This window comes from Numida meleagris, chromosome 4, assembly GCF_002078875.1.
Source record: "Numida meleagris isolate 19003 breed g44 Domestic line chromosome 4, NumMel1.0, whole genome shotgun sequence".
NCBI classification, from domain to species: Eukaryota; Metazoa; Chordata; class Aves; order Galliformes; family Numididae; genus Numida; species Numida meleagris.
Genome location: NC_034412.1, coordinates 66,862,631 through 66,882,281, shown reverse-complemented (window position 1 = coordinate 66,882,281; position 19,651 = coordinate 66,862,631). Strand labels below are relative to the sequence as shown.

At 37.6% G+C, this 19,651-nt stretch overlaps 1 protein-coding gene and 1 long non-coding RNA gene across 26 annotated transcripts in view; one reads left to right on the top strand and one right to left on the bottom strand.

Moving 5' to 3' along the window:
- The window catches only part of SORBS2 (sorbin and SH3 domain containing 2), a 194,750-nt gene that overhangs the window by 157,322 nt on the left and 17,777 nt on the right, over nt 1–19,651 (top strand). For 20 of the 25 annotated variants that reach the window (XM_021396833.1, XM_021396835.1, XM_021396832.1 and 17 more), the window contains 7 exons: nt 4,313–4,365; nt 5,304–5,491; nt 11,909–11,997; nt 13,712–13,758; nt 15,073–15,187; nt 15,284–15,412; nt 18,304–18,507. In XM_021396833.1, coding sequence (XP_021252508.1) covers nt 4,313–4,365; nt 5,304–5,491; nt 11,909–11,997; nt 13,712–13,758; nt 15,073–15,187; nt 15,284–15,412; nt 18,304–18,507 — 825 coding nt within the window. Of the gene's footprint in view, nt 1–4,312; nt 4,366–5,303; nt 5,492–7,638; nt 9,214–11,908; nt 11,998–13,711; nt 13,759–15,072; nt 15,188–15,283; nt 15,413–18,303; nt 18,508–19,651 lie in introns of all 25 variants that reach the window. The other 5 variants (XM_021396841.1, XM_021396853.1, XM_021396857.1 and 2 more) reach the window with 3 other exon arrangements.
- On the bottom strand, nt 12,228–18,397 carry LOC110398870. The gene is made up of 4 exons (XR_002438711.1): nt 18,264–18,397; nt 14,120–14,212; nt 13,146–13,242; nt 12,228–12,328 (listed from the first exon to the last, which is right to left on the bottom strand). It is a non-coding gene; the product is annotated as an uncharacterized LOC110398870 (long non-coding RNA).

Below are 19,651 nucleotides of genomic sequence, written 5' to 3'. Positions count from 1 at the left end.
TCCTCCTGATAGCTATGAGACATTTCTAATTCACAATCAGTGTATCTTTGTCTTTCTATTTTTCCAGATCACTAATGCATTTGTATTTTTGATCTTGTTATCATAGGAACTGTGAGTTCTTATCCTCAAAACTGCTCAGAGATTAACACTGAGAATTACACAACAGCCCATATGTCTCTAAATTTTGACCACATCCCACTTCTTCAGGGTTGGGCAATTGTGTTGCTTTCACACACAATTAATAATACATCAGTATAATAGTATTTTTTGTTAAAATATCTGACTGCAAATTCTATACGTCAACTCAAAGCCTTTGTGACTGAGCTATCACTTCTCCAGTTAAGTACTTATGACTAAGGTAGCTAATTTGGTAATACAGCGATCGATAATCCTGTTGTAAATTTGCAACTGCAGAATTCGAAGACACTGTCAACACTCTGAATAAAATACATCAAGATCAGGTAGTGGACTGTCACTGTCCTACTCTGAATGGGAGAGATGCAGGCTTTCATTCCTCCTCCTATCCACTCCCATTTTTAGAGTTTTAGGGCAAAAGTCAGTGAATCCAGCAGTAACAACTGTACTTCATACAGTGGCTTTGCTTCTGTTGTATTTGTGATTCAATTCTTTGGGATCTCCAAAAATTAAACAAAAATTGTGACCTTAAATTGTAATTGTGTTGCAGATTACTCCAACTTGGTTTTAAGCTCTGTAAATTAGGAAAAACTTTACAGTTGTGAAATTTGGGCCTAGTTCTCTGAGAAAACGAACTTCCAGGCCTTTCTTGATATTTGAGAGTGCTCTATATGTCAGAAGACAATGTAAGAGTCCTAGCATACGATTATTTGAAATGTAATCATGTTCAGCAAGTCTGTGTAAAGTGAATATTAAGCAATATTGGTTTTGACTTTGTTTAATTTACAGAGGCACTTGTCTTTTGTTTTGAAACTTTAAAAATCTTTCAGTATAACTCCTGTATGGAAATTACAGTGAATTAAATATTTTTTAAGCGGAAAATATTGTGGAACAACTTGTTAAAACATTAGAAGCATGGTATAAACAAACCTGTTTGTTGTTTTTAACTTTTTCCTGCCTTCTTTAACTTCATTCTCAATCACCACTAAAGCTCTGATGCATGAAAACAGCTAAAGCGTTGGCTTAACTATAAATATATATCTCATCTCTTTTAGTAAAACTGTATCAAAAGTATTCAGTAAAATCCGTATTTGTAGTTTGCTATGGTTATTTCTAATACTGAATTGTTTTTGGCAGGCAGCTGCCAACAGTGGAAATGAAAAGCAACTTTATCCACTGCTTGCTTTCACCTTTCACCTCTATCAGTGTGGTTCTACCAGTGGGTAGAAGGTATAAACTTCACACAGCCTACAATGTATGTGTGTGTTAAAAATTGGTACGGTATGGTACAACATATATGCCTCCATATGTGTCTTTCAAAATCTTCAAAAGATGGCATCAAAGAAGGGGAAAAAGAGCACATTACGTTCGAGGTGATATCTTTAAGGAAGGAAAGGAAAAGCTGTGCAGCAACTCAGCAATCTGTTTTGGCATGACACACATTTCTTACTGTCTTAGGCTGATTGCTGACATGCTGTATACAGCCTGGGGAGTGCTGTGGATAAAGAAGTGCTCTGTGGTTTTGTTTCAGTTGCGTGGTTTACCTCTTGCCTTCCATAGGAGCTAATGGGAGCTATGCTGCCCATGGGATCTGCGTCACGATCTGTATGACCCTGCAGTCATTACAAGTGGTGAGAGCTCTCCCTGCCTCAGCTGGTTGGCCTGTATCCTGTGACACATAGCCCCAGTCTGTCTCTGATTGGAATAGCACTTGCACAGAAGGCCTGCAGTGACAGTACAGTGCTTGCACTGCCTCACAGGCAGTCCCAGGTGGCTGTGAGCCTGAGGGCCCTCTGTGGGTACCAGAGCATTCCAGGGACTGGTCAACAGCGGGGAGGTTGACAGTGATGGGCAGCTTTGAAATAAGACTTGTATTTTCCAGAACATGCTCCACAAGTGTTTTGTGGGTGTTCCTTCTGTGTGGCAGTGCACATCTGCTTCACTCTGCTGTGTGGCGGCATGCGGAGAACTGAGGTTCTCCTGTCGGTGTGAGCAGCTCTGCCACCACCGGCTTTTGTGGTTTTGCTGCAGACAGATCTTGTATTTAGATATGTTTTGTTAAAACTTTGAGTTTGAATACTTGAAAAATTGGCATAAAGCAGTTTTCAGCTTCCATGAGATCTAAAGAAAAAACCTGAAAATACGAACTGAACAGTAAAGACTCAGGACCTCCTCCAGAATATATTCTAAAAACAAATATCATTATATTTCGTTCAGATGCGCTGAGTTAAAGGGAATGCACTCATCATTATCCCCACACGTGTTCCAAATATAAAACAGGGATCATTTCATAAGTGCTGCCAGCAGGTTTATTGCCTGTTTGAGAATATCTGATGATGATCAGCACACCTCCGTAACAGAAGCGGCTCCAAAGCACAGGCTTCTACTTACACTGCCTGTGGGAAGGTGCGTTAGCTCTTCACTTGTTTCCTAGAGCAGAAGGTACAGTTTTGTGTCACAGGACCCCTTCTCTGTAACTTACGAGTCCATTGACTTTATGACGTAGGTTACAATACATAAAATGCTTTGGCGAACAATTAGCCATTTCTGTTCTTCACATTAAAATAAAAAAAAAATAGTGGATTGCATTAGTAAAGTGTCACACACAGGCTGTTTATGACCTAAGAGCAGTACAATGACAAAACAATTTAAAAAGAAAGCAAATCTTGAAATCTGTGTTTTACTAGGAAAAAGAAACTTGTAAGAAGTAGCTTTTCATTCACATGAAGAAAAATAGGTTGGTTCTAGCAAATTAAAAAAATTATTATGCTGTGATAAAGCTTGACTGTGTTCCAAAATATTGTGTTCTCTCTCATCATGGAATAAAGTAAGTGTCGAGCACCACCACACATAAAGCCACCTGGGAAAGAGGGATGTCACTGTGTTAGTGTGGCAACCTTCACTGAAGGCAGCATCTAACACTGGGAATAGCTGGGTTCATGTCAGCACCATTGTTAGTCTTTTCCCAACAGGCCCCTGCTACAAAAGACCTGCCCTGCTGAGACAGCCATACTCCTGACATCACTAACACGCTTCCCATTCCTTGCAAACATGGGTCATGTCCCACTGCCTCAGCTTGCTCCTCTTGGCAGCAGCTTAATGCCCAGGTGGTAGGAAGATCTCTCTTAGGCTGAAAGCTGCATGTAGGTGTTGCTGGATGTCATATTAATTTGTGGATATGTTAAAGAATAAACACAGCAGTAATTTATAGCAGATAGGCATACTGTCACTGGAATTTTTAAATACCACGTTCTCCTTCCAACTGTAGTGCATACACTCTGGAAAGCATGCGGGTCATCGTCTGCTGTAAATGAGATGCAGATGAATAGAGGAGATCGTGTCTCCTGCAGTATACTGTGCCTGGAGGTTGTTTTGGATGTGCTGGATGATCATTAGCCCTTTTAACCTAACACTAAAATAATTTCTGAAGCTTTTATTTGCAGTTCTTATGGAAAACAGTGTTATAACTAGTTCTGCCACAGTGTTTTACAAGTTAGATTAAGTATAACTGCTTGAGAAACAGCTGGAACGCTTACACAGGGATGAGTGTTATTATTTCTGCAATCCTTTGGTATGGAGAAAAATCTGTAAAAATTTTTCCTACTTAGAGAGTAAGTCTAGAAGGCTTCTACAGAGAGGAAAAATAGTTGCCACATCATGTTCTCTGAAAAGAACTGGTCTGACGAGGAATGTAAGGTGGTCAGCAATGAGCCAGAAAAAATCCTGGGTCTTTCAGCTGGTTTTGCTTCTGGCTATAACTGACTGTGAAAGCTTGGTGAGCAACTGAGATGGAGGAGAAGCTTTGCAGACGCTGCTTTGCACAAGGAGGAATTATTTTCAAATTGTTACATTTTCATAGTCAAAGTTAATTTCAGGTGTTGTGTATCTATTTTTGAAAACAGTATAGAGAAGCATGGCTCTGAATCATTATTTAGTAGTGCTTTAAAAGAAAAAATATAACCGACATAGAAGATAAAATGAAATCTAGTGATGCTTTTTTGGAAACTGCCTGACTGAATACTGCAATATCTGTGTGCTGGAGTCTGTTTTTAGCATTGTAGTCTGTTTTTATAGGATGTCACAGAGTAACAAACATAATAATCAAATACTATAAGCGGAAATTGTCACCTTTTTTCAAATATAGGCATACAATAGATGTATATATTTGTTTTCACAGGCTTCCTTATATCATCACTCTTCAACAGACAGAGGCCTGGACAGGCCCTCCAGGTAAGAAATACAGTATGTGACTTCAGTAGACACCGATTATACAGCCTACGGGCTTTCTTTGTGACCTGAAGCCAGCAGATGCTGAAGAGAGTCAAATTTTAACTTTCAGCTGGTGGACTGCAAACAAAAAGAGAGTTACATGGAGAGGATGTTCATATTTTGATACTCAAGTGCAATTCTTAGTTTTGTTTTTTAAGGACTTGCTGTTTGCATTCAGCATAATTCATGCTGTATTCTGGGTCTTTCCAGTGACATCCCTGAGCTCCTGTCTCAACTTCAACACTCCATCATTTAACCTTACTGCTTGCAGCACTTGCTGTGCTGTTCCCCCAAGCCTGTTACCTCATCTATTCTATCTCTGTTTCTCATCTTTACGCTGAACTGCTACTCTAGTGCTAATGGCAACTCACCATTCAATTTTTTGTCTACAGCTGCATTTTACTACTCACACTGTTATTTCCTACTCATAAAGGCAGCTCCTTTAATATCTTATTCAGCATCCTGAACAATCAGACTGTTTAACCTGTCTACATCTCAGTTTAGTACAGCTATCTCAGTAGCCAGATCTTCTGGTGGTATTGCCACCTTATCAAAATTAATGTGGAAACACTTTCAAATCATTAGTTGCTGATATTTTTGCAGTATCTCCAAAAATACTCTGAAAAGGCACATTTATTTCGAAATTGTCACTAGGAAAGCAAAATAACAATTTTGTATGAAACTTTGAAACAATCAAGTGAAGAAGAAATTCAGCTTTCCTCTGTCAAACATGCTGCAAGAGAGCTGAGCCCAGTGCTTCTCCCCTATCCGTGTTTCAGATGTGTTTCTTCTGGCATTGTTCAATCCATAAGCAAATAACGCAATTACAAGCTTGCTTTTTAATTCCTGAGTTGTGATTTCAGAGATTAGACTGCTACTAATTCTGCTTATTTTTTTAGTTCTGCAAGTACTGCAAGTGACTACAGGAAAAGAAGGAAGTCAGAACCAGCTGTAAGTCATCAGAGAGCTCACAGTGATCAGAATGCAAACAGGCCCAGCCTGGGCCGTACAGATATGCAAGGCCCATACACCACCCTTAGAAAGCCTTTAACTAGCTCGTCTCCTTCTTCTCCATCACGAGCAAAAGGTAAGAGGACATCATGTTTGTTAGGAGTAAAACTGATGATGATGTCTTGTACAATCTCTTGGTAGTAAATGCAACTGTCGTCCACTGTCACTGAGTGCACTCTGTAGGGAGATTTACTGTATGGCGGGCTCTGGACCTCTCCTTAAAGACTTACTTGTTTATCTTTATATGTGCAATTCTAAGTTGATCAAAAGCTGGACTTGTAGCAAGGGTTTTCCAGTTTTATCTGCCTCTTCTAGGACAAAGAAAATTGGTTAATAAAACTTCAAGGAATTTTTTATTACAGTCATTACAAATCATATTCTCCATTTAAGTGCACTCTTCTCTTATTATACTGTTTTTAGGATATGGAGAAAATAAATCAGGACAAATGCTCTGTGAGGTTAAAGATGTGTTTCCATAATAGCAGACCTTCAGTTCAATAGCTAGTATCTTAGATATTGTCAGTTATTGAGACCTACTTTAATTAAGCAAATATCCATAGTCAGATTCTTAATTTCAGAAATCCTTGAATTACTCAGTACAGAATATACAATCTAGTTGTTATTTTTTTTTCCAAGTAACTCATGGTGTCACTGGTGTTCTCCATGTCTCTCCAGAAAAGAGACATTTTAATTAGGTGGTTTTGTTTGGGGGTTTTAGGTGTTTTCATTAGCAAGACAAAAGGTATCCAGTAAAACATATGATGGATGTAATATACAGAGTAATATCTGTTACAATACCCATCCTTCTACTCAAGTTTTTATTAGTCTTTTGTCTGCTGTATTTTGTAGCTATGCTATCCAAACAGACATACCTGTACAAGAGATTGTGTAAACCTTTGCAAAATATGATTCCTACTGAAAAGAACGTAGCATCTAGGTTGCAACAGAATGTACCAAAGAAAAACAGTGAGGAATATTAAGAATGAAGTGATAGAAAAACAGGCTTTAAATTACTAATCGTAACAGTGGTTTTAAAATAAAAGTAATCTCATCAATTTGGTGCACCAGGACAGGCAGTGAAAATGTGGTAAACTCCATTTACCTGCATTTACCTTTTACTACACCACTGATAAATATTCACCATGACTTAAATGCTTCCTGTGTTTGAGAACATGGGAAGTACCAGACACAACTACTTAACTTTAGAGAGGTGATATAGATGTATCACTTCATTCTCTTACATTAGGAAATATAGCAGAATGTTAACTTTTCTGGGAATTAACCATTTTGTTAAAAGAGCAGCACACTGAGTCTTTTGTTCAGCATGGCTTTTGAACTCAAGTATTTCAGTTGTTCTTCTAGAAAGCAGACTGAACTGACTGAAGCATGGGTCCTGAACTGAACGCTGCCGCTTGCAACAATTTCTGAAAGTTCAGCTCAAATATGAGAGACCAGAGTTTCAAATTTGTCCTATAGTTACTTCTGTGAACTGTCTGAAAGTTAGTCAGATCAAAAGCTCTGTACAGCTTTCAGAATGCACAGGTGTAAAAGCCAGTATTTGAAATATAGCTAAGAATGTATAACAGAATAATTTCTTAATACTTAGCATATATATATATGTATGCATATATATACTATATATACTATAATATACTAAATTAACTAAGAGATATGAATTTTGTCCAATTTTTACATTTTCTGTAGTTATAATTCAATTTAAGTTCCACAGGAAAAAAAAAACAAACATCTATTTAAACATAATAAATGATGGTCTTAACTCCAGGGATAAAAAACTTCAGTCTCTCTCCAAATTCAGTTTATCTCAAAGTTATAGTTCTGGAGTCTAGATTTGTGGTTTGTCTTCATCTTTAAATTCTTTTCAGCTTGTGTTGTTTCTTGACCTGCTTCATCATCAATATTGATACTTGTTTTGTTTTTGTGTGGGGAGAGGACATCACCACAATGCTTGAGGAATTTGGATTTTTTTCTTTTTTGATGTTCAAATTATCATAAGTGCATTATTGCAGCTGGAAAACAGCTTATTAGCTCTGTAGTCCTAGTCTGTAGAAACATATGTACTGACCAAAGCTGAAAGAACAGATGCACTAATGGCTGTCTCTTTTCTAGTCTTTCTAATACTTACTGATATTAATTCCAACTTTCTGAATCTTTTAATTTCTGGCAATGTCTCTCTTTTGTCATGCTGCTCTATGGATTATAAAGGTGGGGATATTAGCAAAGTATATCCATCCCTCCTCAGTTATTCAGTGCACAACCACAACACCTCAAATGAATTAGATTACTGTAGCACTTACAGACAACATTTAGCTGTTCCTAATGATTCAAGAAGGGCAATCAGCTACAAGAATGGCTGGCAAATGACTCGTCAAAATGCAGAAGTCTGGAGCAGCACAGAAGAAACAACTTCTCCAAAGAGAAAATCCCGTAGCTGTGATGATCTTTTAACAGATGATCGGGATAGCTTTCCCGATGCACAGGCCAAGTCTGAAAGCATGGGCTCTCTTTTATGTGAGGAGGATGCCAAAGAGGTTTGCTCAATGAACTGGGCATCCCCATATGCTTCTGAGGGCCGTGGTGGTAGTAGGGCAAGAGTTCGTCACAGATCTGCACATGATGCCCCAGGTTTCCTTAAAATGTACAAAAAGATGCATCGTATCAATCGCAAGGACTTGATGAACTCTGAGGTGATTTGTTCTGTGAAGTCCAGAATACTGCAGTATGAAAAAGAACAGCATAAAGGTATTCTTCAGGGCTGGAGAGAGTCTTCTACTGAAGAGGTGCCCAGAGACATGGTGCCAACCAGAATATCAGAATTTGAAAAACTAATTCAGAAGTCAAAATCAATGCCAAATCTAGGTGATGAAATGTTATCAACCATTACACTAGAGCCTCCTAAAAATGGTTTATGTTCACAGCGGCGATTTTCTATTGAGTCCCTGCTCGAGGAAGAAAATCAAGTCAGACATCCCTCTCAGGTACAACGGAGCTACAAGTCTAAAACCCTGGTGCCAATTCATATTGAAGTGACCAGTGATGAGCCACAACGGTCACATATGGATTTCTCAGACAGTGATCAAGATGGAGTTGTTTCCGACCTCAGTGACTTTATCCAGATAGAGGGGTCATCCTTTTGTAGTGAAAGTGACTTTGATCACTATTCCTTCACATCATCTGAAAGCTTTTATGGATCAGGCCATCACCACCACCACCACCACCACCACCACCGGCATCTCATCAGCTCCTGCAAAGGGAGATGCCCAGCGTCCTACACCCGCTTCACCACCATGCTGAAACATGAAAGGGCTAAACAAGAACCTGCTGAAGATCCTAGGAGACAGGAGGCAGAATCTGGCCTCTCCAAGATAGCATTCCTAGTCAGCCCAGTGCCTTTCCGAAGGAAAAAAAGTGCAGCCCCTAAAAAACAAACTGAAAAGACAAAACGCAAGTCATCTGTATTTGAAGCACTAGATTCTGCACTTAAAGACATTTGTGACCAAATTAAAGCTGAAAAAAGAAGGGGAAGCTTGCCCGACAACAGTATATTACACAGACTTATTACTGAGCTGCTTCCAGACATTCCAGAAAGAAATTCATCTCTTACAGCTCTGAAAAAGAGTCCCATGCACCAGCCTTTTCATCCACTGCCTCAAGATGGTGCTACTCATTGCCCACTTTACCAGAATGATTGTGGAAGATTACCTCTTAGTGCCTCTCTTCAAGATATGGACACAACTAACAACAACAACCAAGAAAATGATAGTGCACTGTGTTTCCAAGGTGGATTCACTTTCTTCCTCTATCCTTGTGATTTATTCCCTGTATTTCCCACCCTTTCTCATTCCATTTTTATTTGTGTAGTAAATAACAACAGTTCATCCCACAAAACTCATAATGCAGGAAGAATGTTATTTTTACATCATCATGAAGCTAGAAAAACGTGTTGTCTATTCACAAAATGAAGTAATCTGGACAATTGGATAGATGGTGTATTTCAACTATTAGATAATTAGTGCTATAAATATTAATGGTGTTATTAACTTATGCAAGTGGTTTTTTTCCTCAAAAAAAAAAAAAGAACTTTACAGAAAGGGAATGGAGGCATCATAAGATACTGGTCAAGTGGAAAACAATATGCAGGGAGCCTTTCCTTGAATATTTAAACCAAAAATATCTACATCAAAAACATGTAAAAAACGATATAGTAAAACATGTAATTGATAAAAATGCTGTTAATTCTTGCAGAGTAATAGAAAGTTGTTTCTGTTTTTTAATGAAAATACACTAATTCCGTTGCTTCATACTACTTTTTGTGAATAGACCTGAAAATTATTTTAGGAAGTCTTCATTTTCACTGTTCAAATGGTTTCCAATCTCTGTGGCAGCAAAACTAATTATTCTCAACAAATTTTAATATATCTATGAAGTTTTCAGAAATACTTTGTCAGAATTACCTTCTGAATAATCAAAACTTTAAAGCTAAGATAAAGATCAAATAACACATAACCAATATTGTAAAGGTGTTCTTTCATCCTTTTGGGATTTCAAGAATAGTCTTTTAAAGTCATTAACTTCTCAAAGATGCTCCCTCATAGAGGGCTGTATGTCTGGAAACAGAATTATTTAACATAGAAATGCTATCACTTATAGAATACGTGACAGACTTTCAAAAGATATTAATCTGAACCATCTAGGATACATTTGTGTACTCTTACTATGACTCTAGTTTGGTTCTTTTAATATGGCAAAGTTAAATAAAAAAAGCTCTAATAATATTTTGAGAAAAAGAGAAGCAGAGCAATGAACAACTGACAGCAACTTTCAAACCAGATCAGTGAAATAGACTTTAAAAAAAAGTTATACTCAGCCTGACAGTTTCATTAATCTTGCCTCTTTTTCTGTAATTTTTGCAATTGCCACATTAGTAAATACTTATTTCAAGACAAACCAGAATTTAATCTGTTACTATGATTTCTTAACAAGTTAAACGAAAAATCTCTATTCTCAAAATGTATATTTTGTGTTTTTTTAAAAAGCTATTAAACAGGTCAGAATTGAAATAGTCACAATTGAGGCCTCATCATGATTAGCTCTGACAGGTAGTAGCACACAGTGAAACTGAAGTTGTTGGAAGTCTTCTGTGTATGGAGTGGCACAAACAAGCTCTATGGGGCTGTTGTTTTCAAATATCTATCTTTTTTTAGGTTTGTTAATGCTTGGGAAGGTGCCTATCACAACAGGTTAGGGCTACAGCAGTAGGTTCTACTAAGCATACTGCTCTTTTCTATCTCACCTGTGTGCACTCAAGGCAAGTAGAACCTAGGGAAAGTGTAGTGTCTGCTGCTAATGACAATTTTTCATGGCTACTGCGCATAGTCCAACACCAGAAATTATATTCATCGTGTATCATATTTGCTTGAAACTTCTAGTTCTTGGAAGTAGGGAAATCCCTAGTGCGGAGTAAAAAGTGGATTCCTAATAGCTTCTGTGACAACAAGAGAACCATATTAAGAAAGCTGTCCACAACTGGAACTATAATGAACTTGCTGGGGATGACATGCTTGCAACCAAAGTGATACAGTTAAATAATTTTTGCCCTCACTGTATTTTTCAATAGCCTGAAGTCCTCGTGGCTTAGCCAACAGCCCACTGAGGTCTCTGTTCTGTAAAACTGCAGCAAATATCAATCAGAAGCCTCCAGCAGCCCACATTAGGAGAGTACAAATGCTAGTAAATCTCAGAAGGCAAGGGACAGTTCATTTCATTCTCTGATCTGAAATAATTCTGTTACATTTTAATTCACACTGGAAACTTGCTAAGCTAGAGAGAGTGCAAGATTTTTCTTTTATTAAAATTCAAAAAGAGGCATTTTCCATCCTATAGCATACCATCCTCTAGTAAACACTGGCAAACTATGCTTTAGAGAGAATATGCCACAGAGATTGGTGAGTAATGATTTATAATTCCATCTTTTTATGAAATAAAACAACAAGTTGGCCTAACAAGTGCCCCTGGTGTAGTAGAAATGAATCTTAGAACACCTAGTGAAGAAAAATTGTTTCCTCTTATTATCTCATGAAGCATGCTTTAGTCATGTTTTGTGCATGTAGTTGTGATTATATTGTTGGCATTTAGAAAAGCTTCTCACAACTTGATAAAGTCTTAGTACTGCTGTCATGTCTTCCATTTGGTCCAGCAGGGCTGCATCACTTCGTACAGTAAGGCATAATTTTGCTCTTCCCATTCTCTGTTACACATTCTTCTGCTGTGGATCAGAGGAAAGCCTTTGCTTGAGAGTTGGTATCTTTGTTTCTTTAAAGGTCCACTTTTACCATAACATAACATGCTTTTCTTCTGCTTAAATGTGAAATTATAGATTCAGTATCTCTTCATCCCTTTAAATGATATGAGCAGTATGCCAGATTTTAATGCGTTTATTTTACCACAGTTTCACATAGTGATGTTCTGTTTTCAGTAGACCAGGAATCTCCTGGAAACTATTCTGCTTTCACTGATATGGGACGATGTACTCCAAGGGACAGAAGAGGAACTACAGACAAAGAGGTAGCAAACCAAAAATAAATAATGCAGCAATATCCATATGGAAAAAATCAGTAACGTTTCTGAGATAAGATTTTTGTTGGTTATAAGACAATGTAGTGATACAGACAAAAGGAAGCGTCGCTCATCAACATAGTATATAGATAGGACAGAATCCTCCTTTTTCATTAAAGACAGGTATGTAAAGTAAAAGAATATCAAGCATTGTAAGATAAACTGCATCTTCTACTTACATTTAAATGGATGTGGAATTTTCTTTTGAAAAAAATCACAGAATTACACAAGAAACTGCCTCAACAGTTTCAATCCTGACATCTGTATTCCATCATTACTTCTGTTTTAAAAGAAGAAAAAAAACAAAACAGTGCTGTTGGTGTGTTATACAAAAAGAATTATCTTAAGAGTGATCTTTAATTTCTGTAATAGTTTTGGTGATTGTGATTATATACCAATTGCTTATTTTAGTGCTTTGGCAGAGGAAATGGAAGCAGGTATACAACCCCTAAAGAAAGTAACACAAACTATCACTTGAAATATGCTTAAGAGGGTGATGTATTCATTTTTCTGTGTGTGTACTTTGAAGTTCTAGAACTTGAAGTACTCCACAAGCAGGCTTCAGGGATTTTATTCAGTCATAACGTAACTATATTTATATTAACTAGCATCTGTAGACCACAGATTGTTAACATTTTCCATTGATTTTAATACAGTACACTCCTGAGCTACCATTATTTTGTGCACTAGTTGTATCTTAATTGTTTTTGTAATTTAGGAGCTGAGAACAAGCAAGTGAACACTCTGAACAGCAAACACCCTTTGCATTTAATAATTTATAAACTAATCTAAGTTTTTTCTCTAGGCTACCTAGCTTGTTAAATGGTGGTACAGCTTAGAACTTGTTATAACATCAGAATTCAGTTCCACTTACACCCCGATGATATGGGTACATTGCTGCAATTCGATTAAGAGTCCAATCCCAAGGAAGACTGCTCATTACAAAATAATGGTTAAAAAAAAAGATTCAGGAGATATATCAGGCATTTCTTTTAAAGAATTCTGAGTTTCAATAAAAAAAGATGTTGGGTATATAAGAATGGCTTGTAGTGTAAGACTGCTATAATTTTTAAAAAATGAGAGGACAAAAGACTTACATCTTCCATCTATTTTGTAGATTTTGCATTTAGTCAGTCCCACTGTTCTTTTAAGATTATCACCATTCTTTCATTCTTTGCTTTATCAGTTACAGTACTAAAGAAAAAAAAGCAAAATCAGTAAAGATTAAAAAACACTTAATGAAAAGGGTATCTCCTCTCATCCAAAAAAAAAAAAAAGTTAATAACAGCAGAGAAAAGAAAAATGCTTTATATTTAGGCCATCCTACTTGAAGGAGAGCTGTAGTGGAGTACTGTATCAGTACCCAAAAATGTAATTTGACAGGATCCCTTTAATAACTTTGGGGACCTTTTTAGTAAAGACAATGCTCTAGGTAGGTGCTGGTTCTATTTTTAAAACAATGTCCCAAATACCTAACAACCTCAGAAAAGTAAGTTGTACATTTAATTACCTAAATAGAGCCTTACTGTGAGAACTGCTGTAAAGTATGAGCACTTTTATTTATTTATTTATTTTACATCTCAGTTACCTTTTTAAAAGCTAAAAATTGTTTGCCATATAGTAATACTGCCTGAATGTGTTAATCATTTTGCCTATTTTTCAGAAACTGCCAGCTAGAGCTGTATATGACTTTAAAGCTCAAACTTCTAAGTAAGTACTAGACTTTTGTTCATTTAAGTATTCATAGTCAAGGAAAATCTTTCTAGCGCCTGACACAGCTACCTGCTGTTAAAGCCAGTTTCTACAGCCAAATGCCATGAAAGCAAAGGACCCCACTTGCTGTCACAACAGCCTCTACAGTAGCATGCTGCGTGAGAAGTTTTGTAATTAAAATGTCTTAAATTATTCTATTTTCCATTATACTTACTTGAACATGTGAGTGGCTATGCATCTTCACCTTTTTATAACGAGTCCTCAGGGTTGCCCACTGAGTGGTCTTTGTTGCAAATCATATTTAAGTTACACAAAGTAGCATGCTTAGTGTGCTGTCATAGATAGGTTACTTTCTTACCAAAATTCTGCATAGCGTGCTTCAGTATCTTCCATATGTCTTGTCTTGCCACAGACTTTCTGCAGGATGTAACATATCCCATACCAAGACAAACTACAGTGGTCAGAAAAAAAATAATCAGAAACCGCTGTTCTAGGCTATGAGGGAGTCAGAGGAGAACATCATATTTCATTACTGCTGTCGCTCTGGTGATCCAGGGTGTTCAAGCATTCTTTAGATGCGGTACAACATTGTCACTAATATTATACCAGACACAGCTAATGTAAAACTGACAACTTGAATTATCAGAACAGCAGATTAGCTCCTGGAAAAAAAAAACTAAACAGACAGTACAGCAAATACCACCACAGGTGAGGTACTGAAAATGTTCTTAATGATTTGGATAATCCCCTTTTTCAGTGTCCAATATTAAGCATATCACAGGCCTTGATTATCAGAAATGGTGAGAACATAATCATGCTTCTGATCAGTTTGGTTTCAAAAGAAAAACATGTAGAGCAGAAGCACTCCAAGCTATGCTGCTGCAAAAAGGTAATAATTGGCCATGGAAACATGCAATGTATTCAGTATCTTTCCCTACCAATTTGTCAAGAGCACCAAGTATGTCTCAGATAACTGTCATAAAACAAGCATCTAAACAGGGGATCCCAAAGTCATCATGCTTGCCTCCAGACACTATACTGGTCACTGTGATAATAACTACAAATACTTCCTTGGAGTAAAAGTTAGGCCTACATGACTTACCGATAGTATCCAGTATTTGTAAATGTGAATCGTTTTGTTTTATAGGGTATAATCAACTGGTAAGCGTAGCACAGCTATGACATCTTTTCCCCAAATATTTAGTTGCTACATTTTGTTTCAGTTCTGAACTTAAAAACTGCAGGAGCTATGCAGGTAGAGGAGATCAAATGTAAAGCTATAAACACCTGATTTAAATGAATCTGTTACAGAGAGCTGTCCTTTAAGAAAGGAGATACTGTCTATATCCTCAGGAAAATTGATCAAAACTGGTATGAGGGTGAACACCACGGAAGAGTTGGAATATTCCCAATTTCTTATGTTGAGGTTTGTTCTTTGTTTTAATTCCTTGAATTATTTCGGGTAACAGCCCCACAAGCTACATGCAAATAATTAAAATGTGTTGGTATTTTTTTTTCCTAGAAGCTTTTTCCTCCAGAAAAAGCACAGCCTGCCAGGCCGCCTCCTCCTGCACAGATTGGAGAAATTGGAGAAGCTATTGCCAAATATAATTTCAGTGCAGACACAAATGTGGAGTTATCACTCAGAAAGGTACAGCTTAGAACTGTCTTTATCAAAATAACATCATGATGTCTACTGCTAAACAGAATTAATATATATGTAAATACAGTGCTTTGGTACTAAATTTGCTATGCACAATGCAATATAATGGTAGGAAGCAACTAACATAAGCTCATTAGCTTGTATTCTTTCCCAGCTGCCTGCAAATATTTTAAATATTTGGGGTATGTAAATATAATAACCATATGCAAACATCTCCTAACTGGCAACCCAATTTTCTACTTTTTGTTTCAATCATCCATTGACCTTTTTAGGAATTGTTACTGTCCTTATTATCATGGCAAGGTTTTTAGTATAGAAGATAAAAAAAAAATGCAGAAAACAGAAAAAAGCAAAATTCAGAAGAAAGGCTCAGACATTTTTGTGAATGTACTAGCTCTTGCAAATATATCATCTTAATAATAGTCTGCTTTTTCTAGCATACTCATATCATGTCTATACTCATATATCTTGGTCATTATCATTTATTATACATGATCAAAAAAGTGTTTAATTGCTGGGGTTTGTCACACACTGAGATACTCTTGCTGTAGAGAAGGTTATTACTGAAGGTATTATATACTTAGAATTTTCCAGTGGGTAAAGAATATGTAATACTTATATCTATCTCATTTACTTTCTTTTTTAAATGAATTAATGTTCATAGAAGTTATTCACTGTTTCTCCTCTTGAGTAAAACTGAGGATACAGCTTTTTGATGCTGAATCAACACCTGATCTAGCATCACTGAAGGTAATGGGTGTTTTTCCACTTGTTTGAGACTGGTAAATTTCAAAGAGGTCTAAAGAAAAAAAATCAGGAATAGGAACTGAGAGACCAAGAGGTGGAAGGCAGTTTGGCGATGAATTCTTTTTTTAAAATTCCCTTTCATGCTTATTGTGGTGGTCACTGTTTTGGTTTGTTTTTGTAAGTTATAATTCCATCCTATTAATGATAACTTTAGGGCACTCTACAAATGTACTACAGAAACCTAAGAACAAAAAACAGGAAAGGATTTGTTAGAAAAAGACGTGGTAAAAAGCACATCACTTATAACAAAAGAGGGAGCTCATTAAGTTTCAAAACAGAGAAACGCTTGAACAAAAAGTTGCTATTTTCCATTTCAGTTTCTAGGCTCTCTAAAAACAGTAAGTGAGCCACTGCCCATCTGTCTTCTTACACAGATACCGGCTTGTGCAGCATGTTCTCTGGGAAAAGCATTTATCTCATTTTCCCTATGAAATAAGTTTGAACTTTTCATTTCCACTTATTACAATGTTACTTGATATCATTCAGGTTGGAAAAGACCTTCAAGATCATCAAGTGCAACCACAACCTAACCATACTACCCTAACTCTTAACAACCCACTGCTAAATCATGTCCCTGAGCACCACATCCAAACAGTTTTTAAACGCATTCAGGAGTGGTGACTCAACCACCTCCCTGGGGAGCCTGTTCCACTGCTTAACAACCCTTTCTGTAATGAAGTTTTTCCTGATATCCAACCTAAATCTCCCCCAGCACAACTTGAGGCCATTTCCTATCACCTGTCACCAGTTAGAAGAGAGCAACCCTGCTCTCGCTGCCATCTCCTTTCAGGTATTTGAAGAGAGCAATGAGGTCTCCCCTCAGCTTCCTCTTCCCCAGACTAAACAGCCCCAGTTCCTTTAGTCGCTCCTTGTAGGGCATATTCTCCAAGCCTTTCACAAGCCTTGTTGCCCTTCTTTGGACCTGCTCCAGCACCTCAATGTCCTTTCTGTACTGAGGTGCCCAAAACTGAACACAGTACTCAAGGTGGGGCCTCACCACTGCCAAGTACAGGGGCAGGATTACTTCCCTAGTCCTGCTCACCACACCATTCCAGATTCTAGCCAGGATGCCATTGGCCTTCTTGGCCACCTGGGCACACTGCTGGCTTGTGTTCAGCCAACTGAACATCAGCACACCAAGGTCCCTTTCTGTCAGGCAGCTTTCCAGCCACTCCTCCTGGTGTGGATGTATATTGGGCTACAGCTTGATGTAGTATGATGCCTGTAGGGTTGCCTGGGGTTGTTGTGACCAAAATGCAGGACCCAATACTTGGTCCTATTGAAAGTCATACAGTTTACCTTAGCCCATCAATCCAGTCTCTCCAGGTCCCTGTGCAAAGCCTTTCTACCTTCCAGCAGATCAACACTCCCTCCCAACTTGGTGTCGTCTACGAACTTACTGAGGGTGCACTCAATCCCCTCATCAAGATCACTGATAAAGGTGTTGAATAGGAGCGGCCCCAGTACCAAGCCCTGGGGGACACCGCTCGTGACTGGCCGCCAACTGGATTTAACTCCATTGACCACAACTCTTTGGGCCTGGCCATCCAGCCAGTGTTTCACCCAGCAGAGTGTATGCCCATCCAAACCATGGGCAGCCAGCTTCTCCATAAGGATGTTGTGGGGTACAGTGTCAAAGGCCTTACTGAAGTCCAGGTAGACCACACTGACAGCCTTACCTTCATCCACTAAGCGGGTCACCGTGTCACAGAATGAAATCAGGTTTGTCAAGCAGGATTCATTCATGAACCCAAATGTAATCCATATTACACTTGGGGTGTTAGCTAGTAGATTGGCCAACAATTTAAACAGGTTATGCTCCTATGAAAAGTTTATGTTAGTCCTCCAACCAAAAGAGAGATTCTGCTGAACAGCAAGTGCAGTCTGTAACCATCTTCCTTTTGCTGGAATGGTAGTTGTTTACATGATTATTATAAAAGGCGAAGGCAGAAACATTACTGCAGGGAAAATAATACTATGCAAAATAATACTATGCGTTAATATCATATCAGCTATTCAAAGTTAAACTTACTACTCATCTGCTGATAACCCATTTTTATAATGCATTCCAGGGAGACAAAGTCATTCTTCTTAAGCGAGTTGATCAAAACTGGTATGAAGGTAAAATACCAGGAACCAGCAGACAAGGCATCTTCCCTGTTTCCTATGTAGAAGTTATCAAAAAGAACGTATCAAAAAGTGCTGATGACTACCCTGATCCTCCTATACCCCAAAGCTATTCTAGTGACAGAATTCACAATTTAAGTTCAACTAAGGTAAGGATTTTTCTTCTTTGATATCACCCCTAGAGTGGGTTTAGAAGGACTTGTAAATTTTTTGTTAATGTGATAATACATAATTTATGCATTCAGTACACTGTCTTATCTTTCTTGCATATGTATTGCATATGTAGAAGTGCATTACTAACTTGTCATTGAAGTATTTTAATGACAACTTTACATTCTGCCAGAATAGTTGCTCAGAAAATAAATAATAAAAACTTACTTTGGAGTCTAGGACAGAATTTGAGCATCAAGGATATGTTTAGCAAATTCTTCATAATGCAATGTGAAGATATATCTGTCATCATAAAAGCCTGCAATCCCATAGGCATGCAAAGGGCAAGAGAGGGTAGTTTGCAAGGAGACACACATTGCTAAGAGCAATGCTGTGCCTTTCAGTGTAAAAGAGAACAGATAGTGGTTCTGTACTGTAACCTTCCTCCTTTTGCCGCTGACACTCTACAAGGAGGCTGTTAGTTGGAGAGCATTTCTTTACAGTGGTATGACAACAGTGACAGCATTGTATCATTCATAGCAAGACAAATGTCATCATATTATCAATGTTTGGATTCAAACCTTCGTAGCTGTGATTTTTCACACCAAACATGTCATAGTTCCTGAATTATTTTCCTTCTAGCTCATAACTACCACAAATCATGTTACAAAAAAATATTCCTATATTCCAGTTTACCATTCACTTTCGAAATTTCATAGTCTCCTGTTCAGAGACAGAATCAAGAAAGCTACTGTATGCAAATTATGATTAGCATTAATGTATCATCAATCAATGATTTTGAATGCTAAAGATGGAATCTTTTCCAAATTTTCCTTTTTATCATTTTTGATCTCTTCACCATGGGCAGTAGGTTTTGTGTGAAATTTATAAAGCTCCTATCCTGCTATTAATCTATTTGTTTCAGTTGGTTTTTCCATTTTCTAGTTTCATACACTTGCATACTGGTGCTTATTTAGATGCTTCAGCTTTGAGATAAGTTCCATATTTATTTACAAATTTTGGGACATCACTTACAGACAACAGTGGTCTCTGACAATACTGCTTATGGCTAAGCAATATTAGTTGTTTTATGGTATTTGTTCACAGAGAAAAACTAGCTCCTCCCTCTTCCATTCCAAGAAA